This window comes from Aspergillus foveolatus (genome assembly GCF_047715535.1).
Source record: "Aspergillus foveolatus strain CBS 279.81 unplaced genomic scaffold BDW70scaffold_10, whole genome shotgun sequence".
Classification (NCBI taxonomy): domain Eukaryota; kingdom Fungi; phylum Ascomycota; class Eurotiomycetes; order Eurotiales; family Aspergillaceae; genus Aspergillus; species Aspergillus foveolatus.
The window spans coordinates 421,731-447,058 of NW_027396074.1; the positions used below are offsets into that span (position 1 = coordinate 421,731).

Consider the following 25,328-nt stretch of genomic DNA (forward strand, 5'->3'; position numbering starts at 1 on the left):
GGTCTGTTTCTCCATCACTATTTCACAAAGTGTCCACATTACGCATTATTGAGCGGACGTCAATGTCTACCCACCCAGATCTTGCCGACGCTTTTCCGACATCCTTCTCCGACTATGACCCGACACAAGTTTTAAGCAGGAGGAACCCACGCATTCTCTACTCTAATTTACTCTCGCACTAATATTCACTTTCTTAGCTATTCTGCAATGTCTCTCCCTTCCCATTTCACCCTCAATACTGGAGCAAAGATCCCGGCTGTGGGATTCGGAACATGGCAAGCCAAGCCGTTGGAGGTGGAAAACGCCGTCGAGGTGGCGTTGAAGCAGGGTTACCGTCATATTGACTGCGCTGCTATCTATCGCAACGAGACTGAAGTTGGCAATGGAATTCGCAAATCAGGCGTGCCCCGTGAAGAAATCTTCCTCACTGGAAAGCTGTGGAACACGAAGCATGCGCCAGAAGATGTCGAGCCTGCGCTAGATAAGACATTGAAGGACTTGGGTGTTGAATACCTTGACCTTTATCTTATGCACTGGCCTTGGTAATATCTCAAACCCTGGCTGAAACAACCGTGCTAATAGCAAATAGCGCCTTCAAAGCGAGTGACAAATGGTTTCCCCTTGACGACAACGGTGTATTCCAGCTAGCTGATATCGACTATGTCACGACTTACAAAGCCATGGAGAAGCTGCTGAACACCGGCAAAGTTCGCGCTATTGGTGTTTCAAACTTCAACGTCCGCCGACTCGAAGATCTCCTAAGCAAGGTCTCCGTCGTTCCTGCCGCCAACCAGATTGAAGCCCATCCCTACCTTCAACAACCCGACCTTCTTCGCTTCTGTCAAAGCAAAGGTATTATAATCGAAGCATACTCGCCGCTAGGAAACAACCAGACCGGCGAGCCGCGCACGGTCGACGATCCCGTCGTTCATACTGTGGCAGGACAGCTGAGCATGGACCCTGGCCCACTACTGGCCAGCTGGGGCGTGCAGCGCGGAACGGTTGTCTTGTCCAAGAGTGTCACGCCGTCCCGGATTGCGGCCAATCTTCAAGTCAAGCGCTTACCTGATGACGCCTTTGCCACTCTTTCAGCCCTTGAGCGCCATAAGCGATTCAACTTTCCGGCTTTCTGGGGCTATGATATCTTTGATGAGGCTGGGGAAGATGCTGTGAAGAAGGCTGCACTGGATGCTGCTCCTGTAAACAAGACAAAGTTTACTGTTTAGATACTAGTCAATTAGTCAAAATTAAGATCTGTTTGAAATCGTCCTTGTAACCTTGATGACTTGGGCTTTTTTATAGCAAAAAAAAAATAAACAATAGTCTGAATTTCATGCCTTCAGAGAAATGCCCTTCACGGCAAGGGCTTGGATAAGGAAAGGCTTTCAGGTTGAGTGATTTGGTACATTTCTGAATATCACAACAAAGGAAGGAATAGCCAACAAGCTCACTGGCGTGCCTGACTTTCTTGCGTTATCAGAGTATCTTCTGAAGGGTCTGGTTTTTCACTCACCCGAGCATAGCCTGGCTTCATAGTAAGATACACACTGTTGTTCACAGTGTAGAATTGCACTGACGGGAGACTTCCGCCACAAATCCGCCAGGCCCACACCTTCTGGCGGAAAAGCAGGGACCTCCACATTCTCTCCACAACTTATTTCGCACCATTAATGGAATCAGCTTACCGGACTTTTCTCCATGATTCGCGTTTCTGGAATTGGTGGCCTCTCCGACCCGTTACGGCAGTGGGAATCCGAGATGGAGTCTGACGCCTCTGATTTTATAAGTCGTGCTGGACCATCTCTTGGTCTGGTCCTTTCTGCACATTACTCGTTTGAGAAACTACCATCATGGCGTCACCAGCTGTCCTACGACCAGCAACACCGTCATCAAATTCGAGTGATGTCTTGACTCCGCCAGTCAGCCAGGGCTCATCAGCGACTTCGGTGACGGAGGTTGAAGAGCAGACCATATACACAATCGATGATCTTGTACGGGTTCGAGCCGAGGGAGATAAGGCTGATGAGCCTATTGTGGCGTATCCCGTTGAGGGGACAGTGTATGAATATTACACTCCGCGTGAGGTGCGCTCTTGAGATCAGTGACAACAATGTCAGGAACTAATAAATAGGAATAGCTGCACAATCTGGTTGAAGCCGCTTCAGTCCATTATGCGCGTGTGATTCCACAACGCCGAACGTCTGATGATCCAGTGCAAGTGGTTGGTTTGCTCGGCCCTTCTGACTTTGAGTATTTAATTACATTACTTGCTGTCTCGCGATTGGGACATACGGTTCTGCTGTTGTCGACTCGCATTGCGGAAGATGCGTACGTCAGTCTGCTTGAGAACACCAAGGCTTCTTTCCTCATTGCTTATCCTTCCTTTAACGGCGTGGCGAAGAATGCGACCCAGAGGACCGGGACTGTATTGCTGCCGGTGCTTGCGCGTGAGGACTATGTCGGCAAGACGTCGAAGCTGCCAAGAACCGAATTGGACGGTCTAGTAGAGAACAAACACATCACCTGGATCATCCATTCTAGCGGCTCGACCGGCCACCCGAAGCCGATTTACCAGACACACTCCGGAGCATTGAAGAACTATGCCAATAACTTTGGCCTCAGAGGTTTCATTACGCTGCCTCTCTATCATGCGCACGGTATCAGCTGTCTTTTCCGCGCAGTCCATTCCGAGAAATTGATTTACATGTATAATGCGGAACTTCCTCTGACGGGTTCCTACTTGCACACGACGCTTCAGGAGCATCCGGATATCGAAGTCCTCTACGCCGTTCCCTATGGCCTGAAACTGCTCTCGGAATCGGAAGAAAGTATGAAGTTGCTCGCTAGATTAGAGCTGGTGATGTTTGGTGGCTCGTCCTGCCCCAAGCCAATCGGCGACAAACTTGCTCAGAACGGAGTTCGTCTCGTTTCCCACTACGGAACTACCGAGACAGGCCAGCTAATGACCTCGTTTCGGGATCGCTCAGACACGGATTGGGATTACGTGCGTCCAGGCCCGTCGTTGCTACCTTATATCCGATGGGAGGAACAGATGCCTGGTATTTACGAGCTGTGCGTCCTTGAGGGATGGCCATCAAAGGTGGCGAGTAACCGACCAGATGGGGCGTACGCGACGAAAGATCTGTTTGAAAAGCACCCTACGAAGGAGAACGCGTGGCGATATTACGCTCGTCTAGATGATACACTTGTGCTGGAGAATGGCGAGAAGGCAAACCCGCTGGTCATTGAAGGCATTGCTCGCAATCATCCAAATGTTGGTGAAGCAATAGCGTTTGGCTCAAACAGACCTCGGCTAGGGCTGTTCCTAATCCGCGCCGAAGGACGTCCTGATGAGACAGATGAGCAGATTATCGACTCTGTCTTCCCAGCAATCGAGCAGTGCAATGCGGAGAGTCCTGCTTATGCATATATTTCCCGAGACATGATCCGTGTTCTGCCTGCCGATACTGTTTATAGAAAAACGGACAAGGGCACCGTTATTCGCTCTGCGTTTTACCGCGATTTCGCAAAGCAGATTAGCCATGTCTACGACCAGGAGGATTCCAGTGGGAGTCAAGTCTTGGAAGGCGACGAGTTGATCACTTTCCTCCGCAACAGCCTCCTCGACATTTCGTCGTCCATTGAGCCGTCTGCATTGCAAGATTCAACTGATGTGTTCAGTCTGGGCGTTGATAGCATACAGTCTCTCCGACTACGAAGTGCTATCTTGAAGACGCTGAATCTCGGTGGCCAGAAGCTTTCCCAGAACTTTGTCTTTGAAAACCCGTCTATACAAGCCATGGCTGACGAACTTACTCGATTAAGACTTGGGGGAGGTCCTCAGCAGCAAATCCCGATTGAAAATCGGATGGAATATCTTATTGAGAAATACAGCCGTGGCTTCAAGGAACATGTCCCAGTTCCGAGAGACGATAACGGCGAGCATATCGTTGTAACTGGTGCCACCGGGTCTCTGGGTGCGCATATTGTTGCCCAGCTAGTCCGCACCGAGCGCGTACGCAAAGTATACTGTCTCGTTCGCGCTTCATCGCCTCTGTCAGCTCTACAACGAGTGCGGCAGAGCTTGCATGCTCGCTTTTTGTTGTCTAGCCTCACACCAGACGCAGAACGCAAAATCGTTGCCTTGCCCGCTGACCTATCGAACAGTGTGAGGCTAGGCTTACCTGAAGACGTCTACGAAGAGATCATCAGCTCGGTCACGGCCGTCATGCACTGCGCCTGGTCTGTCAACTTCAACTGGGCACTAGAGAGCTTTGAACAACCTTGCATCGCAGCAACGCGCAATCTGGTAGACCTCTGCCTTGATACCCGAGGTCCTACTCCAGCAAATTTCTCCTTTTGCTCGTCGGTCAGTACGGTTGCTCGCACGCCAGGGAACTGGGTGCCAGAAGCACTTCCAGAGTCACTCAGCTATGCGCAATCAATGGGGTACGCGCAGTCGAAGTTGGTAACCGAGCATGTTGTCAACCGTGCATGTCGTCAAACCAGTCTGTCAGCCCGGGTCCTTCGAGTTGGACAAATTGTAGCTGATACGGAGCACGGTATCTGGAACGCCACCGAAGCTATCCCCATGATCTTCCAGACGGCCGAGACAGTCAAGGCCCTTCCTCTGCTCGACGACATTCTGTCCTGGACTCCGGTTGATACCATGGCATCAAGCATTATTGAGGCGACGCTTTCCTCAACTGCAGCAGAAGTCATGAACGTTACTAATCCAACTCTAAACCACTGGACTCGCGACCTCCTTCCCCTCCTGAAACAGGCAGGGCTTACTTTCGAAGCTTTACCGAAGCGCGAATGGCTTGCCCGTCTTCGCTCAAACCTCGACCCGACACGCAACCCACCTATCAAGCTCCTTGACTTCTTCGCCAAGAAATACGACGACAACTCACCAGCCCGCGTCCTACTATACGACACCAAGAATAGCCAGTCTGCCGCCCCGTCTCTTCGAAACGCACCAGGACTAACTCAAGACTTTGTAACCCGGTTCGTACAGCATTTCCGTCGGCAAGTCTGGTCGTCAACCGCAGCCCAATCATCACCTAAGAATGTAATCTTCCTGACGGGAGCCTGTGGCTCAGGGAAATCCACCGCCGGACTTCACCTCTCGACAAAATTCAGTATCAAAACCATCGAAGGCGACGACATGCACTCTCGCGTCTCCCGCGCGAAGATGGCGTCTGGTATCCCACTTTCGGATTCAGACAGATGGGAATGGCTCTCTCACATACGTGGAGCCGTTATGGACCGCCTACTCCAACCATCCACCTCGGCGGGAATTGTCGTCACCTGTTCCGCACTCAAGAGGTCCTACCGCGACGAATTACGGAAACTGATGTATCTATTAGAGGACCCCGTAAACGTTACATTTATCCACTTGTCTGTTGGCAAAGAAAACAAGACGGAGCTCCAGGAGCGGTTGATCGTGAGGTCGAAAGTGGAGGGGCATTACATGGCGTCTACTATGGTCGATTCGCAGCTGGAGGCTTTGGAGAGTCCAGAGGAGGAGCGGGATGTTGTACTTGTCGAGGCAGCTGGGACAAAAGATGTGGTCCTCAGGGAGGTAGAGGAGATTGTGAGAGGGATTCTGGCGTAGGTTCTAATGTTTTACTGAGTTAGATTGCCAATATATGTGGTTACTACTGAAATGAATCTGTCTTTGTACTCGGTATCCTCTGCTTCCGGTGTTCTTCTACTTGCATGCACATTTACGTCTGGGAGCAGCTAGTTGTGTATTTTAAATATTTACCGCAGTATAGAGTAATATTGAACACACTATGGGATAAGCAAATTGCCGGTTGCTGTGAGTTCCGAGGTTGCCCATTCATGGTATTTCGGATTCCTCTCCGACACTGTCGGAACCCGTAACTTCTGCCAACCCTTCTAGCGGATTTATATCGGAGAACCGCCCAGAAGCAGGCGGAGAAATGAGGCCACTAGCTCGGATAACCCGTAAATGACTCTCCCCCATAACGAAGAACGAATCCAAACCCCTTTACCCCGCAAGCTGTCACCTAAACCGGGGGATCCATACCCCACGCCTTCCACAACTGGGGATCATCATCTTGGTCCTTCCTTGGCCAGGGATATGATGCCCCCGCATTGGACTTACGCAGCTTCACCATGAGCTTTTCGCCCGCAACCCTGCGTTCACGAGGCTGCTCCTAGGCAAGCTTGGCAACGAACGGTTCCAAATTTATGTTGTGACCGTTGCTTTTCCGCTGCTGAGCTCGTACTTCCTGCCCCTCTCCACGTTGGGTACTTACAATGGCCGAGGATATAAAGGGAGCTGCCGCCGATCGAAGTGGATGGGGTGGTTGAGTCTGAGTACTGAGTTCTAAGTCGATTTCATGCGTTCCAAGATGGCTGCAACCAACAACGCTGACATTGTTGTTGATGAGAAACTTCATGACCCGGACCATGTCGAAAAGACACAGCAGACTGTGGCCATTGACAACATTCAAGTGCTTGGATTGAGCTCCTCGGATGCGGAATTCTACACTAACTACCCACCTGAGGCGAGGAAGAAGCTACTATGGAAGGTCAGACCTATACCTAGTACGTGCTATGAGGCTGCTACTGACACGTTGCCCAGGTTGATATCCGTTTAATCCCCATGCTGGCTGTTCTGTACCTCATTTCACACCTCGACCGCGCCAATATCGGTAATGCGAAGATCGAGGGACTCATCGAAGACCTTGGCATGTCGGGCATCCAATACAATATCGTGCTTTCGATCTTTTTCATCCCATATGTGCTTCTGGGTATGGCACTCTTTGCAAGATATATCATATGAGATGACAGAAGCAGGCTAACTTGCGCAGAGGTTCCAAGCAACATGCTCCTCAAGAACTTCTCCCGCCCATCTGTCTATCTCGGCATACTCATCACTTGTTGGGGAATCATCATGACCCTGACCGGGCTAGTACAGAACTTTGCAGGATTGCTGGTTGTCCGCATTCTCCTGGGTGTGTTCGAGTACGTGCTTAGAGCCTCAAATTCGAACAAGCAAACTAAAAGACTACAGGGCAGGTTTCTTCCCCGGTGCTGTCTACCTTTGCACATTCTGGTACATGCCCAAAGAACTGTCGACTAGGCTAGCAATCTTCTACTGTGCATCCGCCCTTAGCGGTGCATTTTCAGGTCTTCTCGCGTATGTCAACCACGGGTCCCTATAATCACAATAAGCTAACAAGCGTAGTGCCGGCATCGCGCAGATGGACGGAGTCGGTGGCCAAGAAGGTTGGCGATGGATTTTCATCCTCGAGGGCATCGCCACCGTCGTCCTAGGAGTTATGTGTTTCTTCCTCCTCATCGACTCGCCCAGAAAGTCAGGCAAATGGCTCGAGCCCGAGGAAATCCGATACCTTGAGCTGCAACATTTCATCAAGGAGGGCGGACACTTTAAGGAGGAGAAGAAGAAGTCAAATTGGAAGGATGTCAAGGCGACATTACTGAACTGGCGCATGTACATGCTTGCGTTTATTCTGTTGGCGCAGTCGGCTTGTTCGTACGGTACGGCTAACCTATCCTACCTAGTAGCCGATTCCATACTGATAGTTATCTATAGGAACGAAATTCTTCCTTCCCACAATCACCAAAGCCATGGGCTTCCGCGACACAAACGCCCAGCTCATGACCGTGCCCCCTTACGTGGCCGGCGCAATTTCCGCCGTCTTCTTCAGCAAGCTCTCTGACCGCTTCTATTGGCGCATGCCTTTTGTCGCGATTCCACTATGCCTCGTCGTAACCGGCTACGCCGTCATGGTGTCTCTTCACGGGGAACTAGACACGCATGTCGGCCCAGCCTTCTTTGCTATCATTCTAACGACTATGGGCATATACCCGATTCATCCTGCGACAACGTCGTGGACGGCGAATAACCTGGCACCCTCTGGAAGAAGGGCAATCGGGCTGGCGTTTAATATATGCATTGGAAATATTGGAGGAGTTGTTGGGAGTTACATGTATATTGACAGTGAGGAACCGTATTATTATACTGGGTTCGGATTGAGTTTGGCGCTGGGGGGCACAGCGTTGCTCGTTTCTTTGGTGCTGGAATTGAGCTTCAAGTGGGCGAATAGGAAAAAGGAGAGGATGGGGGAGGAGGAGATTCGAGAGAGATATAGTGATGATGAGCTGTTGGCTATGGGTGATAAGAGTCCGCTTTTTAGATATACGCTTTGATGAGTGGACGGATGTGCTGAGTGCTGCTGGACAGAGCATTGAATTCGGGATTATGGCAGTGATTTGGATAAATGATGATGTCCCGGCTTTGACGCCACTTTTAGAAAAGAGCTTCTCTGACTATGATACATGATAAGAGCGAGCACATATACCTTGCTCAACACCGTATTCCATTCCATTCCATCCCAAAAGCAAACCAAGCTCAAATAATATACACCATCACCACACAGATAACCTCCACCAGGCTCAGCCTCACACAACCCCAAATACTCCCTTAGCAGCACCAACTCTCCCCACAACCCCTCTCTTAAGCCTCAACGCCCGTTCAATTTCTTCCGCGCCGAGGCCCTGTCTATCGCGCATAGCCAATATCTGCCTAATCGTATACGCATCGAGGTATCTCCTCCCCTCAAAACCGCCCTTACCCAGCTCCTCAGCTTCAGCTTCCGCTTCTCTGGTAATTCGCTGGCGTGCTGTGACGGCTAGCAAAGCGGGATTTGTGGACGTCGATGGGAAGACGGATGGTGGGTGTGTCTGGTTGAAGGTGCTGGAGTGCGAGAGTGTAGGGTTGGGCGTTACGGGACCGATAGAGCGAAGAGAGGCGGCGAAGTGTGGATCGCGCCCATCGAGGTCGATCGCTAGATATATATTAGAGCTAGCATATGAAGTATGAATGTTGAACAGTGTTAGATTTGGGGTGCATGTGTGGCAATACTGCCTCTGTTCTTGCAACTGGGTGTGAGTGGTGACGCACCAGAAGATTTCTCCAAGGAGGCCTTCTCTTTCGAATGATACATCGGGCCCTGTGCAGGACTCTGGGGTGGAATGTTTGGTTGTCGAGATGCCGGTGAGGGGGGCGGAGGTGGTGGTCGCTGTGCCGGAGGTCTCGATGCGGGCGACGGCGCGGATGGTTGTTTGGGGTATTGGCGGCGCAAAACCTGGGCGGCTGAGCGCGCCGGTTTAGAAGCCGAAGAGCCCATTGGTATAGATTATGTGCTACTAGATTTTTGTTTTGTGGTGATTAGGAAGCTGCTTTGAGCCGGATGAAATTTGGGGATGCGGTCGGAGGTATCGGAGCTAGCCCAAATTGGAACAGGTGGTGTGACGTCAGGTACAATAGGCCAGCATTCGCGAAAGAAGGCTTGGGCACTATTCTTAAATGGACATACAACTAGTGGTAGGTAGATGAGTATATTCATTTTACACACTTATGCTAGGGCGTCTTGGTTGCTGCATTGAGAGGTGGAGAAGGTTTCGCGGACAAATCATGCCACGCGCGGTGTCGTTCACCGGAGACCAGCCAAACGTCTGCCCTGGACCTCTCCAAGCGCACGGCTACCGCTAATAAATGCCACGGCTCCAGCGGCAGCAACGGCCGGGAGGATCTGGAACAGGGTCCAGGAAGTATAGTACAGGAAGAAGATGCCTTCAATGGCGAGGAGCGAGCCAAGGAACACGGCGTGGGGGATGGGAGCCGACTTCAATGCTACGGGGAGATGGTTGATATTGGCACCGAGGTAGAGCCACTAGAAGACAAGTCAGCCACGCCGCGCGGTGGTTGCACAAGAAGATATATAGAGGATGCTTACCACGCCGCCGAGAACAGGGAAGATGGCCAACACTATCGCAATGAATAAAAGCGTAACGACAACGGGCGGGCTCTGAGGATCGCTCTTGAAGATGTGGTGGATCTCAGGGAGCTGTCCGTATCGCGAGACCTCGTATGTCGGGACAGGCTCATTCGGATTACGGGCTAGAGACAGCTGAAACGCGGGCTTGTTGTATGCGGCGGAGCTTCCGAACGATCCGATCAGGATTCTCGCATCAAGGGGGTCGGAGGTAGAGAGGAACTGAACGGGAAGGTCCTTCCATGTCTAGGCCACGTCAGCTGGTTGTTTCCGACTGGAGAAACATCCTCCGTACCAATTCGACTCGAGATTTGCCATTACCCTTGACGGAGAAGGGGTAAGAAATGTCCAGTCCAGACTTCGGGTCTTGAAGCAACAAAAAGACCTGGTGAGCGCTTTTTGCTGACTTTCCTTCCTGCGTCGTCAGGGCCACTTTGAGGGTATCCGCGTTGCCGAGGGAGACGGGGCTGGAGAAGGCGCCGTTCTGAGGAATTCTAAAATGCGATATCAGTTAGTTAGTTTCCACCATAGTCGCATCAGAATTGAGATAGAGAAATACAGGGAGCGCACTCTTCCTTAAAACCAGCACCGACTCCGGCGCCCTTGGTCTGAACTGACACGGTGGCATCAGCGAACCCCCAGCTTGCTGCGGCAGCAGCGGCTGGGAGGGCAACCGAGCTTAGCAGCGAGAGCTGGAAAAGAGTCTGCCACCAAAGCATTGTAAAGGCCTCTGTGTTTTTATTGCAATAGAACGAGAGATGTTGAGAGCGAAGTTGGCGAGAGGCAGCCAAGCGCTAAGATAAGCGCCGGGCGGCATTGGGGCTTGCGAGTCCAGTGACCGCCGCCTTGAGCCCTAATTGCCTGCCCTTCTCTCCTTCGGGCTGCCTCCCATCCTCAACGCCTTTTGTTTGACTTCGACAACCACCCTGCTACCCTCCGTCCCTCCATCGCGACGTCCGCGCCCTCGATCGTCCTGGAAGTCCGTTCTACGTCGTCTGATGATGCCTGCCGGCGAAATTTGCTAGCTAGAGGAGGACTTTTGCGCCCGTTAAATTATCTGACGTTGCGCCTCCTTCGCCAACGGCTCTCCCGACCACGCCCTGCGATCCGGCCGCTTACGCTTCGGAAACTCGCTCTGGCAGCTTCGATCGTCGAAAGTGGACTATATCAATTGTTGGAGATCATAAAGGTCATTTGTAAGTCGGGTGGTTGCGTGTTTGCAAGCTGTGCAGGCCAGGAGTTGAGGTTCCCTAGATCCGAAAGACTCCGCCAGCTGTGGTGATGTGCATCAACTGACCTGCATAGTTGCCTTGGTGGATCCTGAGCCGACCGAAAGATCCTCTGTGCATCGCGGAAAATCTTTAGACTAGTTCTTTTACAGCAGCAACACTGCTGGCTACTCTCTAAGCTGAGCCCTAGCCCGAGACATTTTTGGGACTGGAAAGGAGGGGAACTATTTGTGTACACATTCACGGGCAACAGCTGGAATACGCATTATCTTGCCGCAAGCAGTGGACACAAGTAAGGCCTCCAACTCATCCATTCACTATCAAACAAGTTGCATTGTCGCAGTCACATGTCGCATGTCGCATTTATCACTGGAGCTAACACACCCCAGTGGTTGGTAGGGCTTCTGTTACTCGTGAACTCGGCTCGCCCGCCGCCCTGCCTGATCTGACTTCGGTATTTGGTCCCTTTACCTTTTTCCCCATCTTCCCATCTCTTTCATTCATCCTAACTCTTTTAGCGCTCGCGGCGGAGTTCATCTAGGGCTTCTCAGAGAACAGCCCCAGCCCCCGAACTCACCACCTCGAACCTGACTCAGTCCTCGTACTCTCTTCCCCCAACTCCCCTCACTTCGTCTTTCGACGAGATCCTGCCTTCTGCAAAGCGTCGCCGCACTCAGCGCGCTATCAACTCTGAAGACAAGACCCTTCCTGCAGGTGGAACAGATACTCCCACTCATAGAGCCTTTTCTGAGCCGTTTCAGGCACCAAATTCGCACAGTTCTGCGAGAGCAACCCGTGCTGGCAACCTGGCACAGCCCAATACTCAGGGCTCACAGTTACACAACGCTTCTCTCACAGAAACTGACCCAGGGATTCCGTCGAGGTCCAAGTCAAAAACCCCCGCTTCAGACAAACCTCGATCTGAACGAACCATCACCCCTAAGCCTCAAACCCGGCAACAGACGACGACCATCAAAATTGAATCAGATAAAGATACTGTCAAAGACTCACCGATGGGCGCTGCCATGTCTCAGTCTCGCAAGGAGGCCAGAAAACCGTTGCCCACTCGAAGCGATGGGTCTGCGGACCAGGAGAACGCCGCTACTCCCACAAAGACTTCCACATCCCGTGCGGCGAGCCCTCAGTCTTCTCGCCGGGATCGGAAGTCGAAGCTCGCCACTAATACGGCTGCAAAGACCAAGCCCTCGCCAGCTGCAAAGACTCAATCCACTCCTACATCCGCCGCCAAGGATAAACCGGTAATCAACGGAACAGCCAGGGCGGCGACACCAGCAAAACAGCCAGAAGCTGCGACTCCGGGCACGTCCACGAGGCCCCGCCGCCGCGATCGCAAATCAACCAGAGCCAACGGCCAAACCCCTGACTCGAAGCGGGAGACCGCAACTTCAGCCTCCACAGAGACTCAGGACAAAGACGTTCAACGTTCTCAGTCTCAGTTACCTAACAAGCTGAACAACACGGTCACACTGAATGTAGGCCGTAAACCTTTGGAAAGTCTACTTGCCCAACAAACCCCGAATGGCGATCCAAGCAACAATGGAACACCCGCCGATGTTGAAAATGGAGAATACCATTTCGAATACGATACAGATATGTACCGGAACAACTATGGTCTTGATGGTCACATGGATGCCCCCACTTCTCCCACCAGCCTGTCCACGACCACCTCCAACGCTGCGCGTACGTCTGGGCGTACGCGAAAACCGACTATTCGGGCTCTAGAGTCGTTCGAATCCGAGCGGCGGCACCGCCGTCCACGCGCATCATCTGTCAAGGCAACGGCCGAATACATGGAGGCAACCTCCTCCCCCAATTCTACGCAGAAGCCAGCCCAGGAGTCCTCACCAGCGGAGTCTACACCAGCACACAAACCTGACATCATGAGCATTGCGAAGCTTATTTACAAGCTGGCCGCGGAAGCACTTGCCCCAGATTTCATCCCTGCTCCAGAAGCTGATACATGGATCAGCGAACTGCAGCAGAAAGTAGATAAGGAGCAGGATAAAGAGAAGGAACAGGAACAAGAAGCACGAAGCAAGATGGAGCACCAAAAAGATAACGGCAGCGATAAGGAAAAGGAAGCCGAACAAGAAATGGTAACTTCGTCTGCTGAGGAAGAAGCGGAGAGTGGACGAGAAAGTACGCCACCCTCGAGCAAGCCATATTTAGATAATGTGCAAGTCTCAACGCCGTGGACTGATGAGGATGGATGGGTGTACACAGGTCAGGTCAACAAGTATGAAGAAGAATATGTTATCATTCCGCCGAAATTCGAGTGGTATCGCCCCAACAACACCTACGGGGATGACCGACTCCCCCTCCCTCCTGTGCGTCTGAGATCTCTGGTTCAGGCAGAAAAGGACCGCGCTATGGGGTATCCTCCCCTCATAGGAGACCGCAATATCCCAATCACTCAAGAGTATTTTTTATATGAAAATGTTCCCGAGGAGAAGGCCAAACTCAAGATCAAGGAGGCTGCCCGTGAAAGGGGAATTTATGTCTCCAGGTTCATGACCCCTGAGGAGATTCAGACTATGATCGACAACTATGACAGTGGTAAACCACCTGTGCCGCTTGACCCGCCTGTGCCGCCTGTCGTCGGAGAGCCGGTAAAAGCGAAAGAACCTACACGCAAACGCCGACGTGCTGAGACATCGACGCCTAGCAAACTGTCCGAGGTGGGTTCGCCTAGGCCAAAGAGACGGCGTCAAGACACAGACGATACAACTCCCTCGGACCCTAGCGCAGGAGATGGTCAAGAAAAGCTTTCACTCAGAGTCAAATTGGTATTTGAGAACAAGCAGCTGCTGCGAAAGCATGTAGCCGCCACCGAAGCCATAAGCGCTGAGCAGTCAAAGAAACGCCCGCATTCCGAGATCGAAGATATTGCTACAGGCACGCAATCGCCAACAGCCCAGAAACAGAAGGCATCCGCACCTGTATCAGCGCCCACTACCCCCGCCAAAGGCACAGGGCAGCTCAACTCTGCCCAGGTCACACCTGGGTTAACGGAGCAAACTCCAGCCGAAACAACGCCTGGCGGTCGACCACGACGTCGTGCTGCCGATGCCTTGATGGCTAACTTCCAGCGCCACGCCGAAGCCCGGGCCTTGCGCTCTGAACGGGCTAAAATGGGCCATGCAAAGCGCAAGGGAACCCCGCTGAAGACCGTCACGGGGGTCCATGGGGACACAGTCGAGTCACCGATCCGGCCGGCGGCTAATCCCATTAAGGCCGATCCAGTCCAGCACTAGGTCAGGCTTCGTTCGCTTCCTCTTTTTGTCTTATCATGCGTTAGATAGCCCTTTTGTCAATCACTATCTAGTTCTAGTCTGGGAGTTATGGTGGCTACCAGGTCAAGCATAGCGATGTCTGTGGTCTTACTACATATCTTAGAATCTTATCAACGGGAAATTTATTCTTTGTCGAGTGCATGTTACTCGGGTCCAACCACCTTCTCGGACTCAGTCACTTGAGCCTATTTTCTCAAAGTGTCCAAGTCTCATTCCCCCAGACGGAATGGCCAGTCTCAATACGGCTCCGGATTGACTGTACCTACCGGTCAAACCTTTCTCTTAAAGATATCCAACGACATTTCCCAGCACTTACTTACACTGAAGTTTGTCGGACCACGGTTTTTACGGCCAAAAATTAGGAAGACAATGAATGCACATTTCGCAAAATAAGGCAACCGTTCGCTCTATAGTTATGCTGGCACCTTCCCTTCTGAGCGCACATTGAATTGACCTCTGAGCTCACCGCACCTCCCTCCACGGCGGTATATGTATCACAAGTCAGGAACTGTAACCTTCTAAGCAGTTGATAGAATTGATCTTTGATCATCAAGCCTCACTGTTGCACCTACCTTCAGGACTTGAAACTATACATACCTAGCAAGGTGCGATTGCTAGAATCCAGCTCGCTCAATGACTGGCTTGAACTTGAAACATTAGCCTTTATTCGGGAGGTTTTACACTCCCCTTAGCAAAACCCCCCGTGCTCTTGTAATGGATGGATATGTATGCAGTCCAGCAGTTAACCACAATTAATATCACGTGACTTCTCCTTCCTCAGCGACCACATCGGATGTGGATCTTTTCCATGTTATTCCATTAACCATCATTGCGCACCAGCTATCGGGGCGAACGTGAACAAGCCTAAACCAAGTCAAGCCATCACCAGTCCATAAGTCTCTTTGTATCTGGAAGATCGTCGTGGGAGAAAAGATGTTTTCAAGAACCCAACCCCAACTGAGTCAAAGACCTCGCGTCCTCATAGACCCCCATCTGCACCCGGAGCCTCGGCGACAAACGCCCCCCATTACAGATATTCGGCAGACAAAAGAGTACAAGGCCGCGGCGAGGCGGTATGTTTGAATCTCTTCCCCGTTCTTGTTTCCGTGTCCGGTCCCACTGGGTTTGTGTAGGAGGCTGTGCTAAGAGAATGAATGCAGCTGGATCTCAACGATCGTGGCGTTGCCTATCTTAATGTATACCTCATGGGTTCTATATGAGAGGAGTGAGTGCGGCCTTTTTTCTCCTATTTATATCTGGTCAGCATTTGGCTAAATGCTTGGTTCATAGCATATGGGAATAAGCAGCCGAAGAGGCTACGAGACCACGTCCAGCAGGAGCGATAGTGGGAGCGAGCATAGGATGCTACGTGAGCCTGATCTTGAACTTGGCTGCGTACTAATACTATCTTACGGACAAAGTTAAGCATGAGCGTGGCGTTGCTGTAGGTGGAGTTATTGTACATATTTCTTCAATTGTTTTCTAATGCACAATTATGGCGAATTGGTTTCCATGCTAGACCTGGAATTAAGTCCACAACCTAGGTTCACATGACATCTCTCTTTATAAGAACCAAGTATTCAAGAATGAAGTTGGGTAGACGGCCAACAACGCAAGATCCTCGCTAGCAATCAGCCAACAACCCTAGCCGATTTTCCCTCACAAAGCCCATATTGACTCAGAAGTGGCCTGCTATTACGCGCTGTATATTATTCTTCCTCTTTCTCTTATGTTGCTGCCGAGTTTCGTTTGTCGCACCATTGTTACTTCCATGATCATGGATGTGAACGTATATGGTGTTGTAGAAGACGTCGTCTGCATTTGGGTTTGTGCTGCCTGATTCTTCGTCTTCGTCTTCATCTGCACATCCGCAGTCCTGTATATCACGGTCTGACAATCCAAAGCTTTAGTTCTAAACTCATCATTAGCCCAGTGATGTTCCTCGCAAACCAAAGCCTGAGATGTTTCGACATCCTTTTCAGCAGCAAGCCCAAGAGTACCTTTCATGCGCTGTCACTATCCATCCAACGATTTCCACGCTGTTGCTGAAATAGCTGTCTTTCTTGGTTCTTCTGCGGCTGTCATTCTCGTGCTCTGACGGTACGCCCAGGCAGGTGTCCGAGACCGCCATTGGGCTCCTTCCCGTGCGAAGTATATCTTTGAGCACGGCTATGAACAGGTTCTTTGGTTCTGACCTCCGTCCTTTTCCTAATCCAGATTTTGGCCCTTTTTTGAGCAATAAGATGTTCTTCAACCATCGACCATCCCTAAACAAACAAAGCCCGCAGCTGTATTCATACCCCTTATAACGCATCTGCAATTTCCTCAACCCGATCTCATTGATAGCGAGAACCCACTTCGTCTTGACTGCGCCATAGACTCGCCGTCTCAAGCTGAATGTCTCAACCATTTATTTCACCGAAGAGGAAGGAATAGCAGGCGGCTTGGGAGGCGAAGCCGATGGCGAAATTGACGGTCCAGCGGAAAGAATTATACTTGTGTTTTGCTTAAATTGTTTTCGTAGCTGCTGTTTCCGGCGATGGCGGTGGTGATGCTGCCTGAAATTGGTTCGGGGTGATCATAGGAGTAAGTGAATACACCACCAGTTGCGGTCCCTTCCAGTATTCAATATTACAAACATTTCCGCGTCGAGTGTACACCATTCTCGGCTTTTCATACTAGAGCCGGCACTAACCCCAGAGCACAAGTATTGATCCTCATAATTTTCGCATCCGTAGCGACAGAGCCAGGGACCGACCCAGCGATGACACCGTTAGCCAGAATACGATGCAGATCGTCCATAATGAATGTGTAGACGAGGTGTACATTGCGGATCATCTTTTTTCGGCAAGAGGAATACCGTATCGTGAAAGAGGTGTGCCAGAGGGATGGACAAGGATTTATCCTTGGTAGTGGGGGAGACGATTGCGCTTGCCTGGGTTGGTAGAGAGTTAGTGGTCCTCAGGAGGACGGTGATGGCGGCGAGGAGGATGTGGTAGCTCAGCGACGAAGAAAGCTCGTTGCTGGAAAGTGTGATATATTGTGTTTGGATGGTAGTTTTCGATAAAGTAGGATAGGGAACAGTGGTATATGAGATTGAAGAGAAGAAGAGAGGACACGAGGAGATGTTTGAAACCACACTGGAACACAAGAGGTTGATGTAAGAGCGGGTTCACCTAGAGGGCCTTGAGAACAAACACATCATTCTTGGTTTAATAAAAGTAAAGCCAAACAGCTAGTCCCCTTAACGTTCCTAAACCTGCACAACACTTATGAATGAGCAAACACCATTTATGGTGTAAAACAAGTCTTCCAGTTTCCACCGCTCCTTGCAAAATTCAAGCCCTCTACCCAATCGTCCAAAGTGCATCGTCCAAACTTGTCAACTGCGCAGCCATGAAGAGGAACAACGCGATCATTCACTAATACCCGCACAAGCGGCTCCTTCTTCTTCTCACACTGCATGACCTCAAAGTAAGCCCTCGCACCAAACGGAACAGTCCAAGACGCCGCGTAACCGTCCATTTCCTGGATCGACTCCACGGAATCCATTGACAACGGCTGGGTGCCGTTGTACAGACCCATGGCGAAGAATATCGATATCATGCTATTGTCGTGGGAGAAGTCGGCGTAGAGCTTCCTGTCGAGCGGAAACGTGGCTGGGTCCGAGTCTAGAGTGTGGTTGGTGCTCGTGTTGTCCTGGACGGGCGATTGCGTTAGTCGGGCAACCAGCTCGTTGGTGAAGCCAATTCCCTGAGCTGGGCCGAGGGGGCTTCCAGCACCATAGCCGTAGTACTTTGACAGAGATTGAAGGTAGTCGTACTGCAGCCACTCCTTTTCAGTGAAGATGGCACAAAATGGAGACAGCTCGGTTCCGTGGGCAGTGCGCGCCATGGTGTCGAAAGAGCACATGTCCATCAAATATATTACATCCTCATTTGTAAGTTTGATGCCAGGGAGGTCATTTTCCAGACGTTTGCGGATTGGAGGTCCAATGATTGCCGTGAAATTGGCTTCAATTTCATCCGCCCGCTCATCATTCTCAAAAGACATGCACGTGCTATGGTCCAGGGTGTTGTTAAAACCATCAATTTCAGGGATAATCACATTGACAACTGGGGTAGCACGTTTGGAACCATGGTCGTGGAGCTGAGCCTTGCGAAATCCATTAATGAACTTCTCCGCAGACGCAACGACACGGTCAGACCCTGATGCACGGATGAAAGGAGTATTTTTCCTGGCGAGATTCTTATACCGCCGGTAGAACTTGGCACCCGAGTCAACCATCTGGTTCTCGCCGAAGACAGTCAAGTCATCCGCGCCGAGGGTATAGTTATAACTCTCCAGAAAAGCATACTGTCCCCAAAAAGAGGTAGCATTCTTCTGAATAGAATCAATCAATCCCGCATACGCCTTGCTCTTCGACTCCGTCGGATACCTAGCCCCATGCCGCGAGAGCACCTGCACAAAGGTAACCTCACAGCCATGAGGCACATCCTCGGAGAGAGCTGACTCCTGCTCGATTGAGAAGTACGGCGAGTACTGACCCCAAACATGAGAGACATTTGGAAAGCATTGATACCCACCGTCGGCCGTATTGCATGAATGATTCTGGGCGACTGGGGCCTGAGCAGAGACGCTGTACAGATAAGTACCAATTCAACTAAGCAGACAGATATTGTAGAGATCTCACCTCGACAGCAAGTAATACAGCGAAAGAGCAACCGTGAAAAAAGCCATGACCAAAATGAACACGAGCCTGCTCCTCCTCACCCCCGGAGCCCGACCTGGACGGCCGTATTTAAATGCCGGCTGTAGCCCCTTCATATTCGGCTGCGTTGCATCGTCTGAGATAGTGTGGATCAACGATGCCTAGTCGGTCCGCTATCGGTTACAGAAAGGAGCCATCAGACGTGCAGACGGGAAGAAGAGCGGGTTTTGACCCATTGAGTGCGAGGCGTGGAGCAACCTTGAGGACGAGGTGACAGTCCAAGTACGCAAGGGACGAAACAATGATAGGTAATTGACAGTTCAGCAAAGGCACGTGGGAATCCCGCGCCAACGGTTGGCTGCCTCAGGCCGCGCTATGCCTAGCATGGAATACTCCGTCTACTACTCCGAAGGTACTCCGGATGCCCGCCGACAAACAAGCAAATATAAGCAAATGTATTGTATATACTTTACAGTCTAGCTGAGTCGTCGACAGCCATTACTCTGAAGATGATAGGATCCTTGCAGAGTAAAGCCAGCCGAACGATAAAACAGAGTACCACCAACACCACTATGAAACAGAACTCAAAACAAACCCCCCACGTCAGGTTGATCAATGAATGTCCGCCGTCCACAACAGCTAAGCTAGCCAAAATCGTATATTCACGTGAACAATATATAAACATTTGGCAGGTGTGCCAGCGTTGCAAGGGCAAAAGATGAGCTACGCCACCTTATGATGCCCTATAATTGTTTAATGGAGTATGAACCCTCACTTGAGCAAAACGTATGCAAGTACTTCTCAGTTGCCGGAAGACCTCGTCAGTGCAGAAGAGGTGATGGGTGGAGGCGAGATCAACCCCAATCAGACGTATCCGGGCGGAACTGGGTTCCGACACAGCCCGTCAGGTTTCTCTTTCTGCCCGCTTCCTATGTAGTGCGATCCCACGCTGCCGGCGTCGAAGCCATCGGTCTTGTTTGTGGTTCGGTCGGCCCTGATGGGTAAGGTAATGGGCCGGGCCAGTCCGCTCCCGACATCGGTGCGGGCGCGATAGGCCCTGGTGTACGTTGGTGGGAAGAAGACTCGGTCGTTGTTTCTTCAGCCTTGTCGTCCGACCCACCAGTTGCCTCAGAGGCGGGCCGTAACAGTTGAGGCGATATCGGCCGGGCAGGAATCTGAGCAAAGCGAGATGCTTGGCCTCGGAAGTAATCTCTCTCAGAGCGGTAGAAATCCCGCTGTTCCACGGCCACGCGCAGCTCATCAGCCTGCTTCTGAACTGTCTCCGTTAGCTTCCGGATCTCATCCTGCTGTGCAGTGATTTTCTGCTCCATCTGCATCTCGTTTCGTTTCCTGTCACGGAATCTCCTCGACGCATTGCTGTTTGCCTTACGCTTTTCGGCTTGAGTTGAGGAACCGGGTTTGTGGTCAACATAGCAAGGTATCATGCCTGGAGGAGCCTCAATCCCAGAAGCCCTCTGACCAGCCAGAACTATCGGTAATCGGGTGATGGGATCGACCGCCGTGTACACGGGAGTGTTCATGTATACTGAAGCTGAGTGGGGTGCAGTCGTCGCCGAAATACCCGGTGATGATCTGCCTATTTGACTGAGGACGGATGCGGGTGTCGTTGGACTCGCCTCCTTGGAGGGGGGAGTCGGGGTGTGGTTTGTGCTGGCTCGATGACTAGTATACGTTGATGTCGAGTTTGTGGAAGTCTGGTGGTGATGGCCAGACACGGGCGGGGGATTGCTGGTGTCCATCATCGGTAAAGGCGAGCTGGGAGCTACCGTATGTAATCGAGGCAGTTGCTGAGCCAGCGGAGGCTGTGCTAGACCAGACTTCGCAGGAAAGTACCCTGCAGCCCCAACGAATCGAGCTGACGGCGAAACAGGCGAGATGCCCTGGTGGTTTCTTATCCCAGGTGACAAGGCTGTAGGGTTTGCTGGTTTTATGGACGGAGACGGTAGATGGATTGATGAAGAGGAGGGGAACCGAGAATGAGACGGCGGGTCTACCGACAGTCTCTCCCCGAGGCCCTCGTGGCCGCTGTCTCCAGTGGTCGTCCGAATGTCAGGTGCTTCCGTTGCAGGCTGATTCAGGATCGAGCTGACTCCTATCGGGCGATGCTGTGATGGCTGCAACGGTGGCTCTACAGGCGCAGACGGATGCCAGGAAAGCGGCCGAGGACGCACGGCATCACGGCACTCAGTGGTGGGAGAGAATTCATCATTTGTATGGCGTCTCTTCCGTTCGAGCGAGCCGCGGCTCTCACGCGAATGTGCACCGGTTGGCGAAGGAGCTGAGACCGGAGGGTTCTTCGACATATGCTCCGCGTTGCTTTCAGTAGAGTGCCGTAGAGGAAGTCTGGGGCATGGCGGGGCCCCCTCTCGCTCCGGAAGAGTTGATGGAGACTTGTGGAGAGGAGCACGAGAGAGGGAGCCGGGAACGGATTGAGCAAGGTGGTAGTCAGACAACGAATGATATTGGCGTGAATGTAACGAATGAGAAGAATAAGAAGGGGAAGTCAACACGCTCATCTCAAGGGTAGCCACGGTGAAGGGTAAAGACGGGAGGCGAGAGAGGGGGAGAGAAAGATAGAGGAAGTAGGAAGACGGATTGCAGGTGGTGGTAGACGGGCAATGGGTGTTGGCGTTGGGTAATGGTGGTTGATGCTAGACTCCGGCTTTCTCCTTGGTGTCGTGTTGTTGGGTAGCAAGAACAGCACACTCGCCCGTCGTACTACAAGGTAAGCAAAGTTTATTAAGAATGAAGGATACGAGCGAAGGATTGTAAATTAACAGAGTATATGAAACAGAAAGGACAACAGGACAAGAAGAGGGAGCAAGTAGGAGATACAGAGGAGAGGAGCTGGGAAAGAGTATACAGGCCAAACGGGATCGAAACCAGGACGGGGAGGGTATGGTTTAAGAGCAGCGAGGTCTACAACAGCTACACTAGAGACAGCTAAGTCGGTAGGATGATCGTGAGCTGTTACGGAAGTATGCCTGTTGAGGATCACATTCAGCGGTGTGAAGGGTGAGGGTACAGTATTGGCTATGAACCATCATCGAGCAGAGAAGAGAGAGCATGGCTCAGACTGAAAGACCCAAAAGAAAAACAAACTAAAAAAAAAAAATAAAATAAAATAAAATCAAGATAAAATGGAAAAGAAATAATGAAAAATAATAATAGAATATTTAAGGCGAGCAAAAAAGAAAGCATGTCATATACCTGTCCGTACAATACGGTACCAAACATACACGTGTTGTACGGGGCTCGCGAGACTCTCCAGCAGCGCTCAACGGCAGCGCTCAACGGCTTCCTCGCTCCAGGCCATCGACTTGACAGCGAAGCAGGCTCAGACACGTACTTTGTGCCATTTGCAACAGCCAGGTCTGCAGCCATCTGTGCCTCGCCTTGAAAGGAAGTGTGAAGGAGCAGATTGTGTTTCCTCAAGACAAAGCAAAATGTTGGAGATGGAATATCAGACTCCAATTGGGCAGAAAGAGGAAGGGCTCAGAGGATGTGACGCAAGTGAGTTGTTTGTTTCAATCTTTCGACCTTTTGACCTTTCGCATTGGATTCGGTGTGTTATTATTATTACTGCTGTATTATGATTATTTATACCATGTCGGCGGACGCTCATCGAAAGTAGCACCCATACGAGCGGTTTAATTGGTCGCCGGCCAGGGTTGTTTCTAGAGGCAAGCTAGCGCCAGCACTAAGGGGCAACTAGCAGGGGCGTGGGCCAGATGGGGCTGGGGAAACATCGTGAGCGACCCGGAGCACCTAAGAGGCGCGCCGTCACCATGGTCATGGTCGGATTTAGTGGAGGCCGGCACCTCCAAGGAATCCAAGGATTCGATGCTATGCCCCATGCAGCAGGGATGGGCAATTGGCCATGCACGTCACAGAGCAGGGCGGCGGTTAGCTGTACCCAGGTGGCAGGAAGCCCTCGCTGTGGGCTGTGGGCACTACGACAACGACTAGCCTTGTGCGCCTAGAAGGCCCAGCGAAACGCATCACTATTCAGAATCTTATTTATACAGAGACGGGAAGACTTGATCTTACTCCGCAGACCCAGTACTTACCGCTCCTGACTTATCCGAGACTCCGACAGAAGTACCATTGTGCCTTTCCAAACGGCCTTCGAGAACTCAGGATAGCATCATAGTACGGCATCATAATACGGTCATACCACTGACGGCATGGCCCCAAAACTCCAGGATGGCGGGTCCCTTCCAAGACAATCCGTCGGGGTGAGTTTTCTCCCCACGACCCATCACTAGTTTGATCTTGGACTCCTCGTCGCATGGTGGTAACGCGGAAGTTATGGAGTCTCCCCGTTTGGGATCGGGCTTGAGGAATCTAAGCCGCCCCTGGAACCGATCAACTCAGCAGCTCAATTGTCGAGAAACTTGGCTGACCAGTGCACAAATCGGCACGACAATAGTACTTCGTTCAAGGAGTTTTTGTGGCACGAAGTACTAAAGCGCGGCCTAGCAGTTTCGTCGACTCCCGCTAGAAGCGACGTGGAAAATAAGATCAGAAGACCCGGTGAGGAGCATTTGGGCCCCTAGAAAAAGGAAAAGAGCCTGAAGACCACGTCTAGATTGACGAGCAACGCTGCACGCGCTGCACGTGCTGATAGAGGCTTCAATCCACGCATCTGCAACTGGTCCGCTTGGATTCTTGAGATGGAATGGTTATCCTGGCCTATCTGATCAACTCCGCATCTGCAGACATTGTTGTTGGAGTCCGGCCAGGGCTACGGTGGCTACCATCCGAGTTTGTATGTACGTACGGATGGCTCGGCTTCCTTGATGTTCTGCATAAATGTGGGTGGCATTGAGGATCGTGGTGCCTCCATAACTGGGAAGGTTGGCGCCGTCTGTCTCCAGGCTCGGCCGGGTCGAAGCCGTCCAGCCTCCAGAGCTCCAACGAGGCCACGCTTCTTCTGTGATTGATCGTCACTCACTTAATTCTCGTCCTATCAGGTCAGTCCGATTGTCCCGGCGGTCAAGCTGTAAACCACACAATGGTCCCTTCGTGTGTTTATTGGATATAACGTGATTCCATTGGTGCCAGTCCATCCTTTCGCCTGGGAAGCGAATCTCAAAACTCACAACCTGGCGTGCTCCACATGATTTACGTCCTACTTTCGAGTCGTAACTCAATGTGGGACAAATCCTCAAGACGCGAAGAGCCATCAACAGTCAGCCGAGGTGTCCAGACACCTAAATGACAAGGAGAATCAGGCTATGAACGGAAGTATGTTTCCGCTGCAACATTGGGCACAAAACAACGAAGCAACAAGGATTCCAAGAAGATGCTGACCATCTGTCTCATCTCGCATAGGAACCAGGAGTTTTGGAATCCTGAATTTGCACTAGAATTGTTCCAGGTAAAAAAGGAATATCCAGAACTCCCTCCAATGAGTCGACATTGGGCTCGATGACCACTGCCTTACTCATGACATATCCCAAAACTGATCGTTGCATAGCACGAGGCGTGGTTACCGCGCTATAAGGAGGCAACAATGCCTGACGATAGTAGGCTGAGTCCTGCCAACAGTGGAGACCTTCCATACAGCGAGAGTCTATGTTCGCAGAATGCTTCAGGGTATGTATACGCAGGCGTCAATATACTTTTGGCTATGCCGGACTCGGGTGTCTCGAAGTGAAGAGGCTTAAGCCTTGAAGCTACTACAGTACAGTAGACTTGTGGTCCGCATATCGTTCAAGATCCGATGGGCAACGCACGATGATGCATCGGCGAATCTGACGGTGAGTGGCTCAGATCAATGCAGCAATGGATGGCTCGGCAACGTCCTAATGTTGTCGGCTTCTTCTCGTTACTCCTCAAGTCATGGTGGAACCTGCACACCGTACGCGTGCAGAGACTGGCCGGGCCGATCCTTCAATATGCTATGTGGTGGTGAGTGGTGTGAGTCTGTCGTTTCAGGATGTGTCAGTCACGGATAGCCAGCCAACTGGGTCGTCAGAGCAACAACCACCAAAAGATATTTTTGATGAATGGGCCAACGCTGGAAATTCTTGTCAGATTCCAGTATTCCAATATGACAATATCCATACGGTAGTTAGAAGAGAAGACATCTCAAATATTATCGTTGTCGATCAACCGCGAAGGCCGCACGAGAAGGTTGCTGCACGTCCATGCCGACAGGTGGAGGGTAGTCGCACATCATCAATAATTCAGGAGGATAATACTGCAGCTT

The 25,328-nt window shown here is 51.4% G+C and overlaps 9 protein-coding genes across 9 annotated transcripts; 5 read left to right on the top strand and 4 right to left on the bottom strand.

Moving 5' to 3' along the window:
- Window positions 1-207: 207 nt before the first annotated feature.
- Window positions 208-1,226, top strand: BDW70DRAFT_157700 (NADP-dependent oxidoreductase domain-containing protein; the record flags this gene model as incomplete). Its single annotated transcript, XM_073740396.1, has 2 exons — window positions 208-542; window positions 590-1,226. 2 exons carry the CDS (start codon window positions 208-210, stop codon window positions 1,224-1,226), a joined length of 972 nt encoding a protein of 323 aa, XP_073598504.1.
- A 624-nt stretch (window positions 1,227-1,850) lies between these two features.
- Window positions 1,851-5,617, top strand: BDW70DRAFT_165765 (uncharacterized protein; the record flags this gene model as incomplete). Its single annotated transcript, XM_073741823.1, has 2 exons — window positions 1,851-2,084; window positions 2,138-5,617. 2 exons carry the CDS (start codon window positions 1,851-1,853, stop codon window positions 5,615-5,617), a joined length of 3,714 nt encoding a protein of 1,237 aa, XP_073598505.1.
- A 712-nt stretch (window positions 5,618-6,329) lies between these two features.
- On the top strand, window positions 6,330-8,245 carry BDW70DRAFT_131381 (major facilitator superfamily domain-containing protein). The gene is made up of 6 exons (XM_073735976.1): window positions 6,330-6,563; window positions 6,617-6,785; window positions 6,846-6,999; window positions 7,049-7,174; window positions 7,223-7,536; window positions 7,592-8,245. The coding sequence occupies exons 1-6, from the start codon at window positions 6,372-6,374 to the stop codon at window positions 8,206-8,208; spliced, it is 1,572 nt and encodes a 523-aa protein (XP_073598506.1). The 5' UTR covers window positions 6,330-6,371; the 3' UTR covers window positions 8,209-8,245.
- Window positions 8,246-8,280: 35 nt separating this feature from the next.
- BDW70DRAFT_131382 (uncharacterized protein) lies at window positions 8,281-9,378 on the bottom strand. The gene is made up of 2 exons (XM_073735977.1): window positions 8,963-9,378; window positions 8,281-8,846 (listed from the first exon to the last, which is right to left on the bottom strand). Exons 1-2 carry the CDS (start codon window positions 9,186-9,188, stop codon window positions 8,461-8,463), a joined length of 612 nt encoding a protein of 203 aa, XP_073598507.1. The 5' UTR covers window positions 9,189-9,378; the 3' UTR covers window positions 8,281-8,460.
- A 2-nt stretch (window positions 9,379-9,380) lies between these two features.
- On the bottom strand, window positions 9,381-10,589 carry BDW70DRAFT_131384 (putative oligosaccharyltransferase subunit ribophorin II). Its single transcript, XM_073735978.1, has 4 exons — window positions 10,407-10,589; window positions 10,132-10,330; window positions 9,798-10,082; window positions 9,381-9,734 (listed from the first exon to the last, which is right to left on the bottom strand). Exons 1-4 carry the CDS (start codon window positions 10,553-10,555, stop codon window positions 9,495-9,497), a joined length of 873 nt encoding a protein of 290 aa, XP_073598508.1. The 5' UTR covers window positions 10,556-10,589; the 3' UTR covers window positions 9,381-9,494.
- A 1,501-nt stretch (window positions 10,590-12,090) lies between these two features.
- On the top strand, window positions 12,091-14,459 carry BDW70DRAFT_165773 (putative GPI-anchored cell surface glycoprotein; the record flags this gene model as incomplete). Its single annotated transcript, XM_073741824.1, has 1 exon — window positions 12,091-14,459. The coding sequence occupies one exon, from the start codon at window positions 12,091-12,093 to the stop codon at window positions 14,338-14,340; it is 2,250 nt and encodes a 749-aa protein (XP_073598509.1). The 3' UTR covers window positions 14,341-14,459.
- Window positions 14,460-15,216: 757 nt separating this feature from the next.
- BDW70DRAFT_8921 (uncharacterized protein) lies at window positions 15,217-15,882 on the top strand. The gene is made up of 3 exons (XM_073745124.1): window positions 15,217-15,452; window positions 15,540-15,604; window positions 15,670-15,882. The coding sequence occupies exons 1-3, from the start codon at window positions 15,313-15,315 to the stop codon at window positions 15,723-15,725; spliced, it is 261 nt and encodes an 86-aa protein (XP_073598510.1). The 5' UTR covers window positions 15,217-15,312; the 3' UTR covers window positions 15,726-15,882.
- A 1,788-nt stretch (window positions 15,883-17,670) lies between these two features.
- BDW70DRAFT_157706 (histidine phosphatase family protein) lies at window positions 17,671-19,119 on the bottom strand (the record flags this gene model as incomplete). The annotated part of the gene is made up of 2 exons (XM_073740397.1): window positions 17,671-19,018; window positions 19,073-19,119. The coding sequence occupies 2 exons, from the start codon at window positions 19,117-19,119 to the stop codon at window positions 17,671-17,673; spliced, it is 1,395 nt and encodes a 464-aa protein (XP_073598511.1).
- A 740-nt stretch (window positions 19,120-19,859) lies between these two features.
- On the bottom strand, window positions 19,860-22,223 carry BDW70DRAFT_131392 (uncharacterized protein). The gene has a single exon (XM_073735979.1). The coding sequence runs from the start codon at window positions 21,625-21,627 to the stop codon at window positions 20,020-20,022; it is 1,608 nt and encodes a 535-aa protein (XP_073598512.1). The 5' UTR covers window positions 21,628-22,223; the 3' UTR covers window positions 19,860-20,019.
- Window positions 22,224-25,328: the final 3,105 nt, after the last annotated feature.

Coding starts and splice junctions, on each gene's coding strand:
- BDW70DRAFT_131381 (XM_073735976.1), top strand. CDS start 6,372: ATGCGTTCCAAGATGGCTGCAACCAACAACGCTGACATTGTTGTTGAT. Junction 6,564..6,616: donor GGAAGAAGCTACTATGGAAG/GTCAGACCTATA, acceptor CACGTTGCCCAG/GTTGATATCCGTTTAATCCC. Junction 6,786..6,845: donor CATCCCATATGTGCTTCTGG/GTATGGCACTCT, acceptor TAACTTGCGCAG/AGGTTCCAAGCAACATGCTC.
- BDW70DRAFT_131382 (XM_073735977.1), bottom strand. CDS start 9,188: ATGGGCTCTTCGGCTTCTAAACCGGCGCGCTCAGCCGCCCAGGTTTTG. Junction 8,847..8,962: donor CTCCTTGGAGAAATCTTCTG/GTGCGTCACCAC, acceptor ATATATATCTAG/CGATCGACCTCGATGGGCGC.
- BDW70DRAFT_131384 (XM_073735978.1), bottom strand. CDS start 10,555: ATGCTTTGGTGGCAGACTCTTTTCCAGCTCTCGCTGCTAAGCTCGGTT. Junction 10,331..10,406: donor GGTGCTGGTTTTAAGGAAGA/GTGCGCTCCCTG, acceptor ATCGCATTTTAG/AATTCCTCAGAACGGCGCCT. Junction 10,083..10,131: donor GCAAATCTCGAGTCGAATTG/GTACGGAGGATG, acceptor GACGTGGCCTAG/ACATGGAAGGACCTTCCCGT.
- BDW70DRAFT_8921 (XM_073745124.1), top strand. CDS start 15,313: ATGTTTTCAAGAACCCAACCCCAACTGAGTCAAAGACCTCGCGTCCTC. Junction 15,453..15,539: donor TACAAGGCCGCGGCGAGGCG/GTATGTTTGAAT, acceptor GAATGAATGCAG/CTGGATCTCAACGATCGTGG. Junction 15,605..15,669: donor ATGGGTTCTATATGAGAGGA/GTGAGTGCGGCC, acceptor CTTGGTTCATAG/CATATGGGAATAAGCAGCCG.
- BDW70DRAFT_131392 (XM_073735979.1), bottom strand. CDS start 21,627: ATGAGCGTGTTGACTTCCCCTTCTTATTCTTCTCATTCGTTACATTCA.